The following is a 23,145-nucleotide window of genomic DNA, read 5'->3' on the forward strand; positions in this document are numbered from 1 at the left end:
TTGGAATAACCATAGACACTCTATATGCAGTGATAATCGAGTTAGCTATACAGGGTTGAGGTTGATTTTACAATAATATATATACTTTGAGTTGTAATCGAGTCTGAGACATGTGTACGGGTCACGATACTTATTAATTAATTCGAATATTATATATTAAACTATATATGAATTATTGACTTACTAATTGTGGACTGATAACTGTGGATTGCCAACATTGGACAATTAAAATGAATTAAATTATTGATTATAACATATGAAACTAAATATTTCTTCAAGTTTTCTACTTGATTTCATCTTAAACCTCAATTGTATCTTGACGATTACAATCTGCGTTCAAACCTTTCATGATTCTTGAAAACACCTCAATCGAGAGGATAAACCAACCGCACTTCATCTACGGAAGAAAAGATTGATGCATATAGTTATGCACCTGAAAACTCTTGGAACATGAGTAAACGTTTAACACCTATCTGTGATAGCTCCTTTGGCATTGTTATTACCGAAAATAACATTGCAATTCTTTTTCAAATTAGCCAATTTTGTCACAGCTTCAGCAAGTCAACTTCGACTTTTCATTCAAATTAGTCTTATTATAACCTCGATATATGAGTTTGCCTTTCGTCATCGTTACCGGAGAACTGTTTATATCCCACCACATTAGCAGTAAACTTACCAGCAACTTCACTAATCTTTGACTTTCTGAAAAATCATTATATTCAGTGAAGCTCTATCATATATTCATCCGCATCTTGTAACGAAAATTGTCATACCAATTACCGGAAATCAGCAATCAGTATTTTGAATCTCGCAGCATTTCTACATCAACAGTTATATGTATACATATAACAATTATCTCTTAGAATTATGAGCTTCCATTCTGAAATTCTGAAAAGCACCCAGCCTACGAATCAATACACTGAACTTTGAAAAAGCTGAATGAAGCAGCAGAAACTGTAGACAACTGAAACAGTCAAAAGTTTGATGATAAAGAATAGTGTGTTGGCAAATCTCGGAAAAGTTGGAAAATGAAAAACGGATTGAGCAAACTATGAAGGAGACTAAGGACAAATACAAGGAACAAACTCTGTATTTAAAGAATCCCGGTGATTCTGTTTATGATGAAATCTTTAACGAATACCTTGCTCCTTAATCGCTCTAAATCATCGTGAATGAATTTCTTCATCACAAATTGATTCAAAAATTCTAAGATATTATCGTATCTTTCATTATTAATATCCTCAATATTTTTGAAGATATCTTCATAAATATTCTCGTCTGATATTAATTATCTCCCCGCGCTATCTGTGTTATATCATAAAAGGAAACTATTTTAGTTTCTATATTCTGTAAACCTTCAAGTTTAAAATAAGAATGATTTTGAAGTAGTGTCGGAAATTGATGCATGAGTTAGTATAATATAATGACACTTGATCAACGTGATTATATTACAGTAATTCATGTTGAGTTTCTAATGGAACGTGATGATTCACAGATCATAACGTCATCTTGTGCCATGTTACATAACTCTTTCATTCTGCTTAACTTCTGAACATATCAAGAAAATATATTCTTGATAGTTCTATTCTCAGTGATTCTGGTAATTTGACAAATCAAATCATGCTATTACGTTCTTTCTTGTTTAAAACATTAAGTTCATCCGAAATTCCATACTTACGAATTCTGGACCGTTACTCACTTTGCTAGAGGTCGAAAAGAAAATAAAAAGGGCAAAGAGCTCCAAAATATAAGAGAAAATATAGAGATTACAAACCGTGTATATCAATGTTTATCGCAACATAAAGACAAGGGAAAATTAAAAACACTCTAACCCCAAGGACAAAGTAGAAGAAAACAGATTCCTCTAGTGGAAGTTGGAAAAGAAGAACGATCAATGCAATAGTCAGAATAAGAACAAGGATTAGAACCGGATTAAGCATTTTTTTTTATAATCTTTTGGATATATGAACTGAGAGAGAAGGTATGGAAGTGGTGAAAACTAATGGAATGGAAAAGGTAAATTTATAGTGGAAATATCCGACAGAGCAATCGAGAAAGATCACCGTATTTAATTATAGAGATCTTAATTTCCTTATTCACCGAAGAATCAAATCTTTTAGATTTTGAAGATTCTCTTTAAATTCCTTGAATTTCGGAATTCAACCCTGATTACGTCAAAAAGCTAAGATGAATTTTATTTCCCTCATCTCACTATTTTGTGATAGCTTCACTCGTACGCTTCACATAAGCAAATCATTTTATCTTTATTAATCAATAATGATCAAACTCTAATATCAACTCATATTCGTCATGGAAACATTTTTATTGTTAGCTATGACGACCTCACTCAAATTTCGGGACGAAATTTCTTTAACGGGTAGGTACTGTGACGACCCGGAAATTTCCGACCAAATTTAAACTTAAATCTTTAAATGATTTCGATACGATAAGAAAAGTCTGTAATGTTAAATCTCAAAATGTTTGAACTGTTTCATATATGCAATTGACCTTTGACTATTCTCGACGATTCATGAACAACTATTTGTAAATAGATACATATATCTAAAAATATAAATATATATGTTAATTCGAAATATAATTTGAAATATTATATTACTTAGCTATTAAAATTAATTTTGTAAAATAAAATAATATAAGATATAATAAAATTTATTATTTAAATGAATTTATTTTTAGATATAAAAGTTTATTGAATATATTTAATTGTAATACTCGGTTGACATTTCGTTAGTGTTCATATAGATATGATACAAGTTTATTAAGATTTAAAATAAAGTTGAACTGTAAATCGATTACGAAGATTATAGGTTTGACAAAAATATTTTTATCTTTTTAGTTTAAATTTTAGTACTCCATACATATTAATTGGAACAGAAAATAAATAATTAACGAACCTTTTTGATCAGATTTCAAACAGTTAATGATTGCAATAATTAAATGAATTGAATATAAAAATTTGGGATTTTTAGGAACAATTTTGTACGTTAACTGTTTAGCAGTGGTCACGGTATAACCTACATGTTAAAATCGTTGGTGCAAAATATCAAGAAGGTGGCTATCCTATTTAGGTCTCTGTGCTTGATTGGGTGATTGATTTCTTTTTCACTTACAATATTCTAATTACAAGTATAGATAAATATAAACACATAACATGTACTAAATATAGAGAGAGATATTTTCTTCCTCTTGAGTTCTTCTTCTTCTCCCTCACTATCTCAACCGTCACCACCTTATACCACCGATCACCAAACGTTCCATTTTGATGCTTCACTTGTTCGATAACTATCATTAACAACAACTTCAACTTTTTGGTTTTTACTCTTGTTTGTTACTCCCTCCGTCCCACTATAAGTGTCCACATTTGACTTTCAAAGTCTTTCTTTGTCAACTTTGACCGTAAATATTTTTATTTGTGTTATATATTATTTGATAAAAATTATATAAATAAAATCATGTTCAAAAACCCAATCCATTCATATAAATTTTATAAAATATTATATAACAGAAATAAAGATATTTACGGTCAAAGTTGATAACAAAAGACTTTGAAAGTCAATTGTGGACACTTATAGTGGGATGGAGGGAGTACTATTCTATACAATCATCACCTTTTCTTGTTTTGGGTTACTTGAGCCAAGAATCACCACTCTCATCAACATCATTAACAACCATCTCAAATCACCATATAACCACCCGGGAACCACCACCGCTATCATCATCTACATTTTTTTTCAATTTTCTATTTACTTCAATCCGTCAACCAAGACACCATGATCACTATCGTGTTTCTTGTCTTCGTTTCAAGTACAACCAAAATATCATCACCATGATCCAACACACGTTTACGATCAACACCATCGACCATCACCTTTTGAAACCCATTTAATCATCATAAATCCTCTTCGATCACCAACTAACATCTATAATCGATCATCATCTTCAACACGAACTATTATCAAAAATCTACTCACTGTTACTATTATTTTATGTATTTCATTTGAATAGCCCAAATAACGTCACAACATGTCCTTCAAATTACTGCTTGTTCTTTTCTATTGGAATCACGAAACAACCATCACGCTCCTCTCTCTTCTCCCTCTCTTATTTTCATTTGTGAAACTATTAAACACCCATCACTATAGAACATCACAGACCACCACCCTTCATGTATTTTTCTTGACGAACACCTTTAAACCACCGCAACTTGTGTTTATACTCCTACTGCTGAAATTTCCCGATTAAGACCGCTACACAGCTGGTTTGTTGCTTCTATTCGCGACAAACAATGAATCAAACCACCACTGTGTAGATAACAACGATGATATTATTTTGCTGTTTACTGTTTCTTGTTCATTCGAAAACCACCATTTTCTTTCCATTGCTTCATCGATGTGTACTGCTACAGCAGATATATGCACCTATTTCTGTTTCTTCTTTTAGAATAAAAGAGAATGATGAACAAAGAAACAGTAACCTACAATTATTGTTGATATTAAATTCAAAAAGTCACCGACAGTTTTCTTTCCATGCTATTAAATAAGCTGGGTGTTTGATTTATATTGGAAAGTGACGTGAGGATGAGGATCACATTTGTTTTTTTCCTGTTTCCATTTACCGTTCAAGTAAGTTCCAAGCCAATTTATCCTTTCATAAATTCAGAATTCTAAAAGGCTCAATAATTAATCATGTTGGACTTTTAAATGCCGGGCTGAGAAATTCAACTTACTTTTTCTGTTGGGCCATAATTTAGAATCATTGGGCCGAAGCTTTTATTTTTCTGTTGGGCTCTGTGATCCTTCTTTAGAGTTTGGGCCGAAACTGTTGTAGTAATGGTTATAGGGCCGTGGACTGATTTAGTGTGGTTGGGCCGAGAATTCTGTTGGACCATGATTCCTTAGATTAATTGTTGGGCTTGTGTTTTGCTGATTGGGCTGTAAGTTGTTAGGATATAAATGAATTTATAAACTTCTTGTTTGGGCCGAGAATAAAGAAATGATGATGTTAAAATAGGTAATGGTTATTAATGTTAAGATAGATGATGTTAGAATGATGGGGACAAGATGAATATTTGGGGACTTACCAACTACCGTATAATTTTATTTTTTTTGCTGATCGAGCAGTATTATGTATCTATTCTGTTTCCTTTTATGATCAACCGAGAATATATGATTGAAGTTCGATAATGAAAGTAATAGTTGATGATATGAACGATGGCAGTGGAGTGATGATTATGATCAATGAGAATTGGTAATAATAATGGTTTTACAATAAAGATGATACATGATTTAAAAGGATGATGAAATTAAGGAGATGATGATGATGTTTGGTTTATAAAAATGGAAACAGATCAAGGTTAAAAGAATTTAGGGAAGTAATTAAAACAAAAAATGGTAAACAGAGTAGTGGTTAGGGGAGTTTTTGAGTTAGCGGGAGGTCGCGGGTTCGAGTCCGGGCAGTGGCATTTTATTTTTAGAAGCTTGTTTCTTCAAAGTTGTATTCTAAAATTTTTATTATCATTACTAGTATTAGTATTATTATTATTATTATTATTATTATTATTATTATTATTATTATTATTATTATTATTATTATCATTAATATCTTAATTATTATCATAAGTACAAGTATTATTATTAGTAGTATTATTATCATTATAGATATTAAAATAAATATTAGTATTATTATTATTTGTAAAATCATTATTTTTATAGTTATTATTATTAGTAGTATCATCATTATAATAAAAAAAACAACTTTTATTACTATTATTGATATTATGTTACCAAATAAACATTTCGTATATAAAAATATACTTTTAGTAATATTACATATAAGTAAGTATTAATCACATTAACATTTTTATATAGATATTCATATATAACAAATTAAGTATTTTTAATATAATATTAACCAAATATATATTAATATAATTATATAAATATTAGTCATTATAAATGTATATACATAAATTAAATATATATAATATAAGTTATAATATATGAAATTGTTCAATTACGATTATATATATATATATATATATATATATATATATATATATATATATATATATATATATATATATATATATATGATATAGGTTCGTGAATTCGAGGCCAACCCTGCATTGTTCAGTATCGTCGTATGCATATTTTTACTACAAAATATTGTATCGTGAGTTTCATTACTCCCTTTTTAAATGCTTTTGCAATATATATTTTTGGGACTGAGAATACATGCGCTTTTATAAATGTTTGACAAAATAGACACAAGTAATTGAAACTACATTCTATGGTTGAATGATCGAAGCCAAATATGCCCCTTTTGCTTGGTAACCTAAGAATTAGTAAACCAGTCTACTAATTGACGCGGATCCTAAAGATAGATCTATTGGGCCTAACAAACCCCATCCGTTGTAGTGGATGCTTTAGTACTTCGATGTTGTTTTATCATGTCCGATGGATGTCCCGGAATGATAGGGGATATTTATATGCATCTTGTTAATGTTGGTTACCAGGTGTTCAATCCATATGAATGATTTTTGTCTCTATGCATGGGACGTATATTTATGAGAAATGAAAATGAAAATCTTGTGGTCTATTAAAATGATGGAAATGATTGGTTATGATAAACTAATGAACTCACCAACCTTTTGGTTGACACTTTAAAGCATGTTTATTCTCAGGTATGAAAGAAATCTTTCGCTGTGCATTTGCTCACTTTAGAGATATTACTTTGAGTCATTCATAACATATTTCAAAAGACGTTGCATTCAAGTCGTAGAGTTCATCAAGATTATTATTAAGTCAATTATAGTTGGATATATTATGAAATGGTATGCATGCCGTGAACTTTCGATGTAATGAAAGTTTGTCTTTTAAAACGAATGCAATGTTTGTAAAATATATCATATAGAGGTCAAATACCTCGCGATGTAATCAACTATTGTGAATCATTTATAATGTATATGAACGGGGCATTTAACGGTTCAAGTAGGTTTTCGTTGGGTGATTTATAGTTGCACAAGGGGGTGCAGTGGTGTTGTATGGTGGTCGTGTGCGGGCTGGAACAGAACATCTCAGTAGAGCAGAAATGGCGAGTGGTTGTGTTCAAAACAGGAAGACGTTGATCAGTGTATGGTGGCGAGGTGGGTTCGTTTGATTAATCACAAAGAAGAAGAAGGAAAAGTATCGGGTTGTTAATGTAGTGATGAGTGTAAACTTATGCATTTGTATAAGTATATATATAATATGTTCAGATATATGATTGAGTGGAAACCAGAGACACTATATAATTTAAAAGTCATCACAGTAATATTCTCATTCATAAAGCAAATCACGTACTAAATAAGTCTTCAAGTTGTGTGATGTGTATTATTGTAATTGAAATATATAATGATCATTATGTATTTTTCATGAAACACCAAAAGCGAAATAATGCATCTATTATTTATTATAATAATATTTTATTAATTCATATTAACAAAATGTGTAAAAAAAATTAATTCTGCCGACAGTTTATTAGGGATAGTATTTTGTGCCCCGTTGTTAATCGGTGGCAGATAAAAAGTCTTCGGAAAAATCCCAAGTTTTTACAGTAATTATATTTATTTATTTTAGTCATTGTTGTATAAAAATTTGTCATTAACTATTTAAACTTATTAAATCAACTGTTTATTTTTAAAAATCATATAAGTTTGTATTTAACTTGTTTAACATCCATCAAATGATAATGGAGTGTTACTGTCGTTTACTAAATAGGTTCGAAATCACAAAATACATATTTAATATACTATATATATATATATATATATATATATATATATATATATATATATATATATATATATATATATATATATATATATATATATATATATATATATATATATATGTGTGTGTGTGTGTGTGTGTGTGTGTGTGTTATAAATAATAATTATCATAATATCATATTTTTATTTTACATAATTAATTTTAATATCAACAACATATAATATTTCAAATTATATTTTCATTTATTATTGTAACAACCCAACCCGTATTAAAACCGGCCCATAAAATTTTTTCCTTTTAATACGCTTTAAATAACACTTTAGGTCCCAATTGTGTTTCCATAAACATCTTTAATACAATAGAAGGTTTAATAAACCTTAAAACATTTAATACATTGATTAATTGTCCAAACAGACATACACGACCCGACTAGTTTAGTTTCCAACCAAAACTGAGCATGGCGATTTGGGACTACGCTACCCAAATCCTAATCGAATACAAAAGCAAGATCTTTTTAGCAACCTAGCCAAGATCTCTAATCCTCAAGCTTACCCGAGCCACCAAGCATGCGAACCTATAAAAATATCAACAACGAGAGGGTAAGCTAATGCTTAGTGAATGATAATATACTACATACATATATATGTATAAAATGGACACGCCACACAAAATATCAAATACCGCATACCGAAGCATCCACGTATAAGGCAACTACACTAAGCATACCGTACGATCTCTAAGCAACAAGCTAAAGATATCAACAAAGCATAAGTTCACCAACGACGATGTGAACAACGCCAAATAAGCTGCACCCGGAGGGTTAGCTACAACACAACATTACATTAATATATATATATATATATATATATATATATATATATATATATATATATATATATATATATATATATATATATATATATATATATATATATATATATATATATAACGAACAAGGTTAACCCCTTAACCCAATACCGAATACCAAACGCCACAATGAAGATTGGCCGAACTACACGAGCCTTAGTAATCCGAACCCACACGAGATTACTATCTTCACAACATCGAGGTTGGCCGAACTACACGAGCCTTAGTGAATCCGAAAACACACGAGATCACTACCTCAATAAGATGACCGAACTACACGCGTCATCATGAGTCCGAACTACACGAGACTCACTTCCAATAAGATGACCAAACTACACGCGTCATCGTGAATCCGAACTACACGCGATTCACTTCTCAACATTAAAACCCACGGTCACGGGATTATAAAATCCACCACATCGGGGTCATCCACTTCACAACAATATCAACCCTTCGCCATTGGGGTTATAACATCCAAATCACAACCACGTGTGATAACGTACACACAAGCGTGTACCTCGCCAAAGGTGGTCAACCAAAATGCACAACCATGCCAATTGGACTCATACAAAAGTCCATCAAATCCACCTATATGTGAAGTGAGCTCTATAACCGAGAACCACTTCACCCGACCAGCACTCATCCTACACATACATATGCACATAGGATATTAACACTCACCTGTCGCCTTGAAGAATGCTTCTAAGTAATCCGCAACTCGTCAATGGAAAGTACCTATTCCATTATCACAAATTCAACAACACACTTAGATTGTATCTACAAACTAACCCAATTCGACACTTAGTGCAATTTCAACCCAAATGCACTTCCAAGGACAAACCGCGCCCAAACTAACCAATAATCACTAACACAAGTGATAATGGTCCTAATATGCCAATTAAACCCGAACACAAGTGTTAAACACTTATCGTTCTCAAAATCGCCCATAAACCCTAATTTTGACCCATAAGGTCAAAATCTCACCATATACAAGTTTTGACACCAAAACATGTTTAACTCGGTTTTATACTTCAACTTAATCCATTTTAAGTTTACAAACCGCATCGAATCGACATTCGGGTCATAATCCTCAACAAACCCTAATTTTGACTCTAGTCAAAATTAGTCAACCACGAAAACCCTAAAAGTCTCAAAACACCAATAATCACTAATGCTAGTGATTATACACCATTCTCAAGTCTTAAACATGGTTAAATCATTAACCAACCCAAAACCCGCCTTTAACACTTACAAACCCGAATATTGGTGTTAACCTTCAATTAACAACTAAATGGGTTTCACCTATGAATCATACAATCAAAAGCCCTAAATTTGAATGATGAACACGAAAATGAAATTCGGAGTTAGAGCTTACCACTAGTATCACCGTGTAGCTAAGAACGAGGAGAACACACTTGTCAACTACGCCAAAGATCAACTCCCGATCTTTCCTTTCCAAAAATCCTTTTGAAATCAAATGGGTGTTTGAGTTTGAGAGGAAAAAATGAAAAAAAAAGGGAAATTAAAATGAGAAATGAAATGAATGGATGTGGTTAAATCCTCAAATCTGGCTCAAACATGAAAAGACCAAAATGCCCTTGAACTTCATTTAATATTACAAGAATCTGGTGCCAATTCGTGCAGTTTGCCGCGCCGCGGCCTAATTCGTCGCGCCGCTACCTATAACTAGGTCTGGGATCATTCTTTGTCCTACTTCTGATCTTAATTTCAGTTCATTGCCGCGCCGCGGCCTCCTTTCTCGCGCCGCGACACAAAGCACGATTTGAGTCATTTTCTCGCACACAAGACTTTAACACTAGAAAATGTCCCGAACCCTTCATACGCCTATCGTACATACCTAATACACCTATAAATCATATACGAGGAAAACAGGGTGTTACAATTATTTATATATATATATATATATATATATATATATATATATATATATATACACCTATAAATCATATACGAGGAAAACAGGGTGTTACAATTATTTGTATATATATATATATATATATATATATATATATATATATATGTATGTATATATATATATATGTTTATATACACACATATCTATTTACAATCAATTGTTCGTGAATCGTCGAAAATGGTCGTAGGTCAAATGAATATATGAAACAGTTTAAAATTTTTGAGACTCAACATTATAGACATTGCTTATCGTGTCAAAAATATTAAATCGTATAGAGAGTTTAATTTAAGATTAGTCAAAATTTTTCGGGTCGTCACAATCGTAAACACCCGTATTTCTTAAACTTTAACTATAACCCGGGAACATCTAAGCCACCAGGTTTTTCTAAACCATTTATGAAAACGACGGCTCGTATTAGAGGAGACCATGTATCCTTAGGAAATTAGCAAAACGAACCAAGTCCGAGGAGGAGGAAACAAGTGAGTCGGAATAAAGAATGGTAATCATGCTGTGTAATATATGTACTTTAGTGTGTTTGTACTTTTATACTGTATGTAAAAATGGCTTGTAATGTTTGTATTCTATCATCCTTTACAAGATCTAATTTTTCATCTCTTTTACAGTATAAAAATACAAAATGGATGTTAAGGATAGACGACCGAATATTTTAGAAGACCTACCAGGGGATATGATTGATGAAATCTTGTCTAGAGTTGGCCAGAATTCATCGGCTCAATTGTTTACGGCGAGATTAGTTTGTAGGAAATGTGACAGACGTTCTAGGTATGCCTTGGTTTATAAAAGGCTTTCCTTCGATAGATGGTGTATATCACATTGGGGAGACCTTAAGTTACGCCATGTTTTCTTTAAGGCATTATGTGCGGGAAACCCTAATGCAATTTTTCGCTACGGGTTAAGAGCCTATTTTGACTCCACATATCCCAACATAGGACTTCGTTCTTTAGAAAGAGCTTCAAACATGCAACTTAAAGAAGCATGTTATGTTTACGGGTTAATGATGTTCGCTTCTCACCAAATTGATAAAAAGAACATCAGACTGCAACTTCTTAATAAAACATTCCCACAGGTGACGGATTCAGTAGTTGGGGTGAGAAATAAGGTTTTTAACTTGTTACGGGGCTGTTGGATATTTCGTAACCCCCGTCCTTTTGACGACATTACAACGTGCTGCCTTGCCAACGGTCACAACAGTTATTTCCCACTTGATCAAGGATGGGAAATAGTATTTGAAAAACCCGAATGCATGACTTGTTTCTGGTCTTATGAATTACGTGTATTCATTGCCTTCACTGAACAATTTGAGCTTCACTAAAATTGTCCTCACAGCTGCTTTGTATCAAAGTTATTATGTGCTATATTTCATGTTGTATGTAAATTAACGGTATTGTATGATTGTATGATATTGTATCGAAAGTTTAAGCGTGAAATGTTAATGAATTAAGTTTTTTCATGATAGAATATTATTTTGATAGTAGTAGTTAATTTTTGCGCTAGCTATTAAGTATGAACTTTAACGATTAGGTACTACCCGAAATAAAATTATAAAATGCTAATATGAAGCAAACGCTTTTATAAATAAGTTCATATTATGCTACGAAATACTATTGACTACTCCTAATATTCTATATGATTAACTTAACTCTTTTGGCTATTTTTGAAGGAAATGGCACCGACTACTCGACAGAACTTGAATTTGAGCGAAGAAAATTTCCGTGCAATCCTTGCTGCAAACATAGCCGCAGTACAGGCTGCAATGCAAAACAACAATAATAACTCATGGTCTAGCAGTGGAGTTAACTCCACAAGAAACCGTGTAGGATGCTCCTACAAGGTTTTCACTGCTTGTAAGCCTTTGGAATTCGACGGGACTGAAGGACCAGTCGGACTGAAACATTGGACTGAGAAGGTCGAATCCGTATTTGCTATAAGCAAATGTGCTGAAGAAGACAAGGTAAAGTACGCTACGCATACCTTCACATGTACTGCGTTAATCTGGTGGAACACCTATCTCGAACAGGCGGGACAAGATGCTACTTACACACTATCGTGGTCAGCATTCAAACACTTGAAGAATGAGCAGTACCGTCCCAGAAATAAATTCAAACACTTAGAGAGTTACGAGCGCAGGGATTCGATATCACCACATATGAACGAAGATTCACCGAGTTGTGTTTATTGTGTCCAAGAGTGTTTAAAGATGAAGAAGAGCAGATCGATGCGTTTGTAAAAGGGTTACTAGAAAGAATTCAGGAGAATGTGAGTGCGAGCGCCCCCACTTCAATGCAAAAGGCAAGCCGAATGGCTCACAAACTTATAAACCAGATCGAGGGAAGGATTAAGGAACAAGCGGCCAACGAGGCCAAAATGAAACAAGTCAAAAGAAAGTAGGAGGAAAATAGTGACAAGGGTCACCAATACAACAACTACAACAACCGTCGCAATAACAACAACAACCGTCCCAATAACAACAACAACTGTCCCGACAACAACAATAATCTCAACAAAAAGCAGAAAACCAGATGCCTAAGGTGTGAGAAATATCATCCGGATAATTATTGTAGGGAGTTATGCACAAAATGTAGCAGAACAGGTCACAGTGCTGCAAAGTGTGGAGTCTACGGACCAAAGGCTAACAGAGTGAAAGGAACAAATAATGTCGGAACATTTAATGCCGCCATTACTTGTTTTAGGTGCGGAAATAAGGGCCATTACAAAACTGCATGCCCAGAAGAATTGAATAAGAATGGGCAAAACCGCAGATGAGTCTTCAATATCAATGCGGCAGAAGCGCAGGAAGACCCGGAGCTTGTTACGGGTATGTTTCTTATTGACGATAAACCTGCTTATGTTTTATTTGATTCGGGTGCGGATAGAAGCTATATGAGTAAATATTTTTGTGCCAAATTAAGTTATCCTTTAACGCCTTTAGATAATAAATTTTTACTCTAATTAGCTAACGGTAAATTAATTACAGCAGATAAAATATGTCGGAATCGAGAAATTAAACTGGTCGGCGAAACGTTTAAGATTAATTTAATACCAGTAGAGTTAGGGAGTTTTGACGTGATAATTGGTATGGACTGGTTGAAAAAGGAGAGAGCAGAGGTCGTATGTTACAAAAATGCAATTCACATCGTACGTGAAAAAGGAAAACCCTTAATGGTGTACGGAGAAAAGAGCAACGCGAAGTTAAATCTTATTAGCAGTTTGAAGGCGCAAAAACTAATAAGAAAAGGTTGCTATGTCATTCTAGCACACATCGAGGAAGTCAAAACTGAAGAAAAGAACATCAATAATGTTTCCGTCTCAAAAGAATTTCCCGATGTATTTTCGAAAGAATTACCAGGACTACCTCCACATCGATCCGTTGAATTTCAAATAGATCTTGTACCCGGAGCTGCACTGATAGCTCGTGTGCCATACAGGCTCGCACCCAGTGAAATGAAAGAATTACAAAGCTAATTACAAGAACTTTTGGAGCGTGGTTTCATTTGACCAAGCACATCACCGTGGGGAGCTCCTGTTTTGTTTGTCAAAAAGAAGGATGGTACATTTAGGTTGTGTATCGACTACCGAGAGTTGAAAAAACTTACCATCAAGAACCGTTATCCACTACCGAGAATCGACGACTTATTTGATCAACTACAAGGCTCGTCGGTTTATTCGAAGATCGATTTACGTTCCGGTTATCATCAAATGCGAATGAAAGAGGATGACATTCCGAAGACTGCTTTCAGAACGCGTTACGGTCATTATGGGTTTATGGTTATGCCGTTTGGATTGACTAATGCACCAGCTATGTTCATGGACCTCATGAATCAAGTGTGTGGACCATATCTTGACAAGTTTGTCATTGTCTTCATCGATGACATACTTATTTACTCTAAAAATGATCAAGAGCACGAAGAACATTTGAGAAAAGTGCTAGAATTGTTAAGAAAAAAAAACTGTATGCCAAGTTTTCAAAGTGTACATTTTGGTTGAAAGAAGTTTAATTTCTCGGACACATAGTGAGCAAAGAAGGTATTCAGGTTGATCCGGCAAAGATTGAAATCGTTGAGAAATGGGAAACCCCGAAAACTCCGACGCAGATACGCCAATTTTTAGGATTGGCTGGTTACTATAGAAAATTCATCCAAGATTTTTCCAAAATAGCAAAACTCTTGACAGCATTAATGCATAAAGGGAAGAAATTTGAATGGAAGGATGAGCAAGCGAAAGCGTTTCAGTTGTTAAAGAAAAAGTTAACTACAGCACCTATATTGTCATTTCCTGAAGGCATTGATGATTTTGTGATTTATTGTGACACTTCAAAGCAAGGCCTCGGTTGTGTTTTAATGCAACGAAAGAAGTTAATTGCTTATGCATCCAGACAATTGAAGATTCATGAGTAGAATTATACGACTCAAGATTTGGAATTGGGCGCTGTTGTTTTTTCATTAAAAATATGGAGGCATTACTTATATGGGGTCAAATGTACCATATATACCGATCACAAAAGTCTCCAACATATATTTGATCAGAAAAAACTGAACATGAGGCATCGTAGGTGGATTGAATTGTTAAATGATTACGACTTTGAGATTCGTTATCACCCGGGAAAGGCAAATGTTGTAGCCGACGCCTTAAGTAGAAAGGACAGAGAACCTATTCGAGTAAAAGCTATGAATATAATTATTCATACCAACCTTACTACTCGAATAAAAGAGGCGCAACAAGGAGTTTTGAAAGAAGGGAAATTGAAGAAGGAAATACCCAAAGGATCAGAGAAATATCTTAATATTCGGGAAGACGGAACCCAGTATAGGGCTGAAAGAATTTGGGTACCAAAGTTTGGAGATGTGAGAGAAATGGTACTTAGGGAAGCACATAAAACCAGATATTCAATACATCCCGGAGCGGGAAAGATGTACCAAGATCTTAAGAAACACTTCTGGTGGCCGGGTATGAAAGCCAATATAGCTACATACGTAGGAGAATGTTTGACTTGTTCTAAAGTCAAAGCTGAACATCAGAAACCATCAGGTCTACTTCAACAGCCTGAAATCCCAGAATGGAAATGGAAAAACATTACCATGAATTTTATTACAAAATTACCAAAGACTGCAAGTGGTTATGATACTATTTGGGTAATAGTCGATCGTCTCACCAAATCAGTACACTTTCTACCAATGAGAGAAGATGATAAAATGGAGAAGTTAGCACAACTATACTTGAAAGAAGTCGTCTCCATACATGGAATACCAGCCTCTATTATCTCTGATAGGGATGGCAGATTTGTTTCAAGGTTCTGGCAGACGTTGCAACAAGCATTGAAGACTCGTCTAGATATGAGTAATGCCTATCATCCACAAACTGATGGACAGAGTGAAAGGATTATACAGACACTTGAAGACATGTTACGAGCATGTGTTATTAATTTTTGAAACAGTTGGGATCGACATCTACCGTTAGCAGAGTTTTCCTACAACAACAGTTACCATACGAGTATTGAGATGGCACCGTTTGAGGCACTTTATGGCAGAAAGTGCAGGTCTCCGATTTTTTGGAGCGAAGTGGGGGATAGACAAATTACGGGTCCAGAGATTATCCAAGAAACTACCGAGAAAATCATTCAAATTCAACAACGGTTGAAAACCAGCCAAAGTCGGCAAAAGAGCTACGCGGACAGTAAAAGAAAAGATATAGAATTTGAAATTGGTGACATGGTCATGCTTAAAGTATCACCTTGGAAAGGCGTTGTTCATTTTGAAAAACGGGGAAAACTAAACCCGAGATATATTGGGCCATTCAAGATTATTGATCGTCTCGGACCGGTAGCTTATCAACTTGAATTACCGCAACAATTAGCCGGCGTACATAATACCTTTCACGTCTCAAATCGGAAGAAATGCTTAGCTAAAGAAGATCTCACTATTCCTTTAGACGAAATCCAGATCAATGAAAAACTTCAATTCATTGAAGAACCCGTCGAAATAATGGATCGTGAGGTTAAAAGACTTAAGCAAAATAAAATACCAATCGTTAAGGTTCGATGGAATGCGCGTAGAGGACCCGAGTTCACCTGGGAACGTGAAGATCAGATGAAGAAGAAATACCCACACTTATTTCCAGAAGATGCGTCAACACCTTCAACTGCTTAAAATTTCGGAACTAAATTTATTTAACGGGTAGGTACTGTAGTGACACAAACTTTTCCATGATTGTATATTATAAGATATCTATATTTACATGATTAAATGTTTCCAACATGTTAAGCAATCAAACTTGTTAAGACTTGATTAATTGAAATGAGTTTATGTAGACAATTGACCACCCCGTTTGCCTGATGATTCACGAACGTCATAACTTGTGATAATTACTGGCTCCAACGTCTCTCTCTCTCTGACCTGTTTCCACTCCAAAAAAAAAAAACAAACAACCACTCATAACATTAGAACTTAAATTGCTCCTAACTTCGACCGAATTAGAAGCTGTCACCGGCACCATTAAACTCGCAGCAATTTTCCAAACCTGAGAGTAAAACTTTCTCCGGCATACTGTTCGAAACGCGTGCCACGCGCCTCCTCTCAGGTCACCGGAATTTTTTTTCTTTTTTTCGTTCACTTTTTCTGTTTATTTTCGCAGGTAGTATAACGGAGACTGTAGCAAGAGCCCTTGGGAACCAGAAACTCTGTTAATCTGCTGTTTGCTGCTGTCTCTGAGCCGTCGGGTGCCGCAGCTGCCGGAACTCCCTTGTTTAAACAGGGCTGAGTTTGTTTTCTCTAACCCTTAAACTTCCTTTTTCTATAATCTTTGCTACTCTAATTTCATGTTGGTTTTTGTTTGCATTTTTCTTTAATTGTTTTCTCAAATTGCATTTCTATTACCTGTTCTTTTATTGTGTAATTTTTAGGAGTTTTAGTTTTTATTTTTTATTTTTCCAGCTAGTAGGATCTTTTAATATTTATATATTTAGTTTTTTTTTTCTCATCTTTTATTTCATATTATAATTGTAGTATTTTTCCTTCTAATTTGTTATAAGCTAAATTTTTGGTTAGGTTACTTATAATTCTATATATAATATATATAATATAATAATTTACCTACTGTGAGTTGGTGTAATTTCGTTTTATTTACTCCCTGTTATTTATTTATATTTTTACTACTTGCTTATAGTTATTATTACTTTATCATATTTAATTCTAGCTGCTTGTAGTTTTGGTAAGATAGACACTAGACGTTCTTATGATTTCTTGAGGTCATGTCCTTCTAGTTCAGGGGCGGGTAGGTCTATTGGGCCTAGAAGCGGAAATAGGTTAGTGAGGTTGGGTAGGATTAGAGTGGGTAGTTGGAATGTGGGAACTTTGACCGGCAAGCGGTATGAACTGGTCAAGACTTTACGTGAATGCAAATTGGACATTTTGTGCATCCAAGAGACTAGATGGAAAGGTCGAGGGGCGGCTAGGATCAATGACTACAAGTTGTGGTTCTCGGGATCGAGAGTAGCTAGGAATGGGGTTGGAATCATTATTGGCCCACCCTAAAACGAGTATGTTGTGGATGTGCCCTCCGAACCACAGATTACTTATTGGTGGAGATCTCAATGGCCATATAGGATCTGATGTTGAGGGATATGCGGGAGTCCACGGGGGTTTCGGGTACGAAGCTAGAAATGAGGAAGGACTCTCTATTCTTGAATTTGCTGTTGCCCACGACTTGGCAGTTGTGAATTCGTTTTTCAAGAAGAGGGATGCTCAGTTAGCAACTTTTCATAGCGGAGGTCATAGTACCCAGATTGACTACATGTTAATTCGCAAAGGGGATCTTAGGACTTGTGGAGACTGTAAGGTCCTGACTGCCTGGACATGCTCCTCCCAGCACAGGCTGTTGGTCATGGATTTGGTTCTCCAGAGACGGACCACCAAGAGTGTGAGATAAGTCCAACCTAAGATCTTGTGGAAGAAGTTGAACGGAGAGAAGGCAGAGACCTTTAAAACCTCGGTTGTAGGTAGAGTGGATGCTGAATTAGAAATGGTATCCAATGATGACGCGGATCAGATGTGGAATTGTCTGGCGTCCTCCATTAGAGAGATAGCCGAGGAAACCCTAAGTGTGGCTCTAGGTACATCTAGAGACCATAGGGCAGTTAGAGAATCATGGTGGTTCAGTGACGAGGTTCAAAGCAAAGTTGCGCTTAAGCAATTAAGGTTTAGGGAGCTCAACACTGGTGGGGAGGGGACTCAGACGGATAGAATTAGGGCTGTAGAGAGATATAAAGAAGCCAAAATAGAAGCTAAGAAGGCTGTAGCCCTAGCAAAAGAAAATGCATATGAAGATCTGTATAAGAAACTTGACTCCAAAGAGGGAGCTAATGATATTTACAAGATAGCCAAAGCTAGGGAGCGAAGACGTATGGATCTTGATAACATCAAGTTTATCAAAAATGAAGATGGTCAAACTTTAGTTAAGGAAGACGAAATTAGGAAAAGATGGAAAGAGTATTTCTCATCTCTCTTTGTAGGGGGAAGACCAGAGCGCCACGAGGACTTACAAGACGCTGATATAGAACAATCCCATAACAACATAGATTGTGAGAGGATTAGCGAATAGGAAGTAAGATTGGCACTACGAAAGATGGGGAGAAATAAATCAGTGGAACCGGATCAGATCCCTATTGAGGCGTGGCGGTGCCTGGGCGACACTGGTGTTAGGTGGCTGACTTGCCTTTTTAACAAGACGTTTCGAAGCTCTAAAATGCCTATGGAATGGAGACTGAGTGAGACTATTCCCATCTATAAGAATAAGGGGGATGCTCAATGTTGCGGTAACTATAGAGGCATAAAATTACTTAGTCATACCATGAAGCTTTGGGAGAAAGTGATTCATACTAGACTTCGACGCGAAACCAATGTTTCGGAGAATCAATTTGGTTTTATGCCAAAGCGTTCTTCGATAGAGGCAATCCATATTATTAGGAACCTTATGGAGAAGTATAGAGAAAAGCAAAAGAACCTAGAGATGGTCTTCTTAGACTTAGAAAAGGCCTACGATTGCGTGCCACGAAACTTGATTTGGAAGACCCTTAAGGGTAGAAGTATCTCGAGTAGGTATATTAATGTTATTAGGGATATGTACGAAGGGGCGAAGTCTTGTGTTCGAACACCGGTGGGAAATACTGAAGTTTTCCCAATAGAAGTAGGCCTGCACAAGGGATCGGCCCTTAGCCCTTTCCTTTTCGCTTTGATCCTTGATGAACTTTCTCGAGGGATACAAGAGTGCATCCCTTGGTGCCTGATTTTTGCCGATGATATTGTGCTCGTTTCGGACTCTAAGGAGGAGCTTAATAGAAGACTGGAGCAATAGAGGGTGGCCTTAGAAAGTAATGGTCTATACATTAGTAGACAAAAGATAGAATATCTTAGTTGCGATTTTGATAGGAATGTTGATGAACAAAGTGATGGAGTGAACATCTGTATTGGAGACCAGATCTTGCATCCACAAATTTCGTTTAGTTACCTGGGCTCGGTGCTCCACAAATCGGGGAGGATAGATAAAGACGTGTCGCACCGAATTAAGGTAGGGTGGGTGAAGTGGAGAGCAGCGACTGGAGTCTTATGCGACAAGAAGATCCCCCTTAAGCTGAAAGGGAAATTATTCAAGGTGGGAATTAGACCTGCCATGTTATACGGATCAGAGTGTTGGCCTATGACGAAAGCACAAGAGAGGAGGATGGAGGTGGCAGAGATGAGGATGCTTAGGTGGACATGTGGTAAAACCATGTTAGATATGATTCCTAATAGTGTTTTTAGGGAGAACCTGAAAGTTAGAAGCATCATCGACAAGCTTAGAGAAGAACGGCTTCGATGGTTTGGGCATGTGAGAAGACGACCTCCTACTGCCCCTTTTAGGAGGGTCGAGACGCTTACGGTTGACGGCGTACAAAGAAGGGGTATACCTACGCGTAGGTGGGAAGATAGGATAAAGATATACTTGAAGGAGCTCTTATTGACCGAGGACATGACCTCTGATAGGGTTGCGTGGAGGACTAGAATTAGAATAGATGAGTAGGTTGTTTGGTTTTGTTTGTGTGTTTGTGGTTTCGTGGGTCTGTGTGGGTGTCTTCTTTCACTATGTTCTTTGCTCTTTGCTGGTTTGTTGTTTTTTTTGTATGCTTTTTTTTGTTGTGCGACCTACTTTTTTTTTCTTTTTTTTTCCCTAGACCCATGCATAGATGGTGTAAGTTTGGACATGTGGGTTTCAATGTGTATGTATGGATGTTCGTGTTTGTATGTATGTATTTAAGTTTGTGCGCAGGTTTATGTATGTTTGTTTGTATGTACGCTTGTTTTGCATTTCTGCTTGCCTATGACTATATTTATGTATTTATGTACGTTTGTATGTTTATATGTATGTAATGTTATATGTTTGGTTGTATGTATATTCGTAAGTTTGTATGTATATCCGTATGTTGGTATGTATATTCGTACGTTTGTATGTTTTATATCTATGTATGCGTATGTAGGTTTTCCCGTATGTATGCGTGTAGGTGGATATCTATGAATGTACGTTTGTATGTTTATGTAGGTTTTAGTAGATACGGTTTTATGTATGTTTGTATGTTTATTTTTATAGACTGGCTTGCTATGATGTGATTTTATCTGTTTGTGGACATATATGTTTATTTCTCTTTAATGCACCTTTACTTTATTCGTCATGTGCTCCGCAGTACACTCTAAGGTACGTTTTTTTTTATACGGCGCTGTTTCGGGAGCCATCAGCAAGCGTCTACTTATTGGCGACTTGACTGTCGCCTGGAGCCTAAATCGAATTCCAGGCAACATTTTAAAACCGATGGAAATTTGTCCCACCATTTTCATGGCGTTCGCTTTTTTTTTTTTTGGTCGGAGGTCCGTTGCAAGCAATCTCTTTATCCGTCGAACATAGAGAGGAAGGACTTTCCCTACTCTTGTGAGTGTTTCACTCGGGGTGGTGAAATGACTTCTCTTTGTCCTAGGGTAGAGGAAGGATTGTCTACGTCTCACCTCCCCCATACCCTACAAGTGTGGGATTGGGTATTGTTGTTGTTGCTGTAAGTTTTTATTTTATATATATATATATATATATATATATATATATATATATATATATATATATATATATATATATATATATATATATATATATATATATATATATATATATATATATATATATATATATAAGAAGAAATACAATTAAATCAAAGATGTACAAGTAAAACACTATTTGCTACAGTAAAACACTATTCGCTACAGTAAAACACTATTTACTACAGTAAATTTTCGCTTTGCTACAGTAAAATACTATTTACTACAGTAAAATACTATTTGCTGCAGTAAAATACTATTTGCTACATTAAAATACTATTTGCTACAGTAAACACTATTTACTACAGTAAACACTATTTACTCGTATTCAATCCGTATTCGTACTTGTACAATACACAACTTCTAAATGTATATACTATTGGTATATACAAATAAAAATCTGCTCCTTAGCAGCCCTAAATGATTAACAAACATGTGGAACCAACCATTTAACTTCTTGTAAGCATTATTGTGACTAAATAACAAAACTAGAAACCTTTGTTGACTAAAAAAAAAAAACGTGTGATATGTATGCTTATATACATTCACTCCATGCTAGAGTACTACATCATTTTACTCTCTAAACACACACACTTCCATCTCTCTTAACCCTCATCATATTCAGCAAGTTTTGATCTCATAATCAAAGCTTAGATCACCATAAAAAGAATCATTCAAGAACACATCAAGAATACTTCAAGAAACCTTTCAAGTTGCAAGATTACTTTCAATCTTTCTAATCCATTCCAATCAATCATCTAAGATCAAGAAACTCTTGTTATTTACAGTAGGTTATCTCTCTAATTTAAGGTAATACTCATATTCAAACTTTGATTAAATTTCTATAACTATAACAATCTTAATTCGAGTAGTAAACTCACTTGAACTTGTTTTCGTGTCATAATTCTACTTCAAGAACTTTCAAGCCATCCAAGATCCTTTGAAGCTCTAGATCATTTCTTGTCACTTCCAGTAGGTTTACCTAATATACTTGAGGTAGTAATGGTGTTCATAACATCATTCGATTCAGATATATAAAACTATCTTATTCGAAGATTATAAATTGTAATCACTAGAATATAGTTTAGTTAATTCTAAACTTGTTCGCAAATAAAATTAATCCTTCTGACTTAACTTTTAAAATCAACTAAACACATGTTATATATCTATATGATATGCTAACTTAATGATTTACAACCTGGAAACACGAAGAACACCGTAAAACCAGACATACGCCGTTGTAGTAAAATCGGGGGCTGTTTTGGGTTGGAAAAATAAAAACTATCTGTGATGACCCGGAAATTTCCGATCAAATTTAAACTTTAATCTTTATATGTTCCCGACACGATGAGCAAAAATGTGTAATGTTGAGTCTCGAAAGTTTTGAAAACTATATTCATATAATCAACTACCCTTTGACCAT

General features: G+C 34.9%; 3 protein-coding genes across 3 annotated transcripts; all 3 read left to right on the forward strand.

The window, feature by feature from the left end:
* Positions 1 to 18,108: 18,108 nt before the first annotated feature.
* LOC139900157 (uncharacterized) lies at positions 18,109 to 18,534 on the forward strand. The gene has a single exon (XM_071882955.1). It carries the CDS (start codon positions 18,109 to 18,111, stop codon positions 18,532 to 18,534), a length of 426 nt encoding a protein of 141 aa, XP_071739056.1.
* A 93-nt stretch (positions 18,535 to 18,627) lies between these two features.
* LOC139900164 (uncharacterized) lies at positions 18,628 to 19,206 on the forward strand. Its single transcript, XM_071882961.1, has one exon. The coding sequence runs from the start codon at positions 18,628 to 18,630 to the stop codon at positions 19,204 to 19,206; it is 579 nt and encodes a 192-aa protein (XP_071739062.1).
* Positions 19,207 to 19,230: 24 nt separating this feature from the next.
* LOC139900174 (uncharacterized) lies at positions 19,231 to 21,243 on the forward strand. Its single transcript, XM_071882970.1, has 3 exons — positions 19,231 to 19,586; positions 20,034 to 20,331; positions 21,229 to 21,243. Exons 1-3 carry the CDS (start codon positions 19,231 to 19,233, stop codon positions 21,241 to 21,243), a joined length of 669 nt encoding a protein of 222 aa, XP_071739071.1.
* The last annotated feature ends 1,902 nt before the right edge of the window (positions 21,244 to 23,145 follow it).

Source organism: Rutidosis leptorrhynchoides, chromosome 1 (genome assembly GCF_046630445.1).
Source record: "Rutidosis leptorrhynchoides isolate AG116_Rl617_1_P2 chromosome 1, CSIRO_AGI_Rlap_v1, whole genome shotgun sequence".
Taxonomy (NCBI): domain Eukaryota; kingdom Viridiplantae; phylum Streptophyta; class Magnoliopsida; order Asterales; family Asteraceae; genus Rutidosis; species Rutidosis leptorrhynchoides.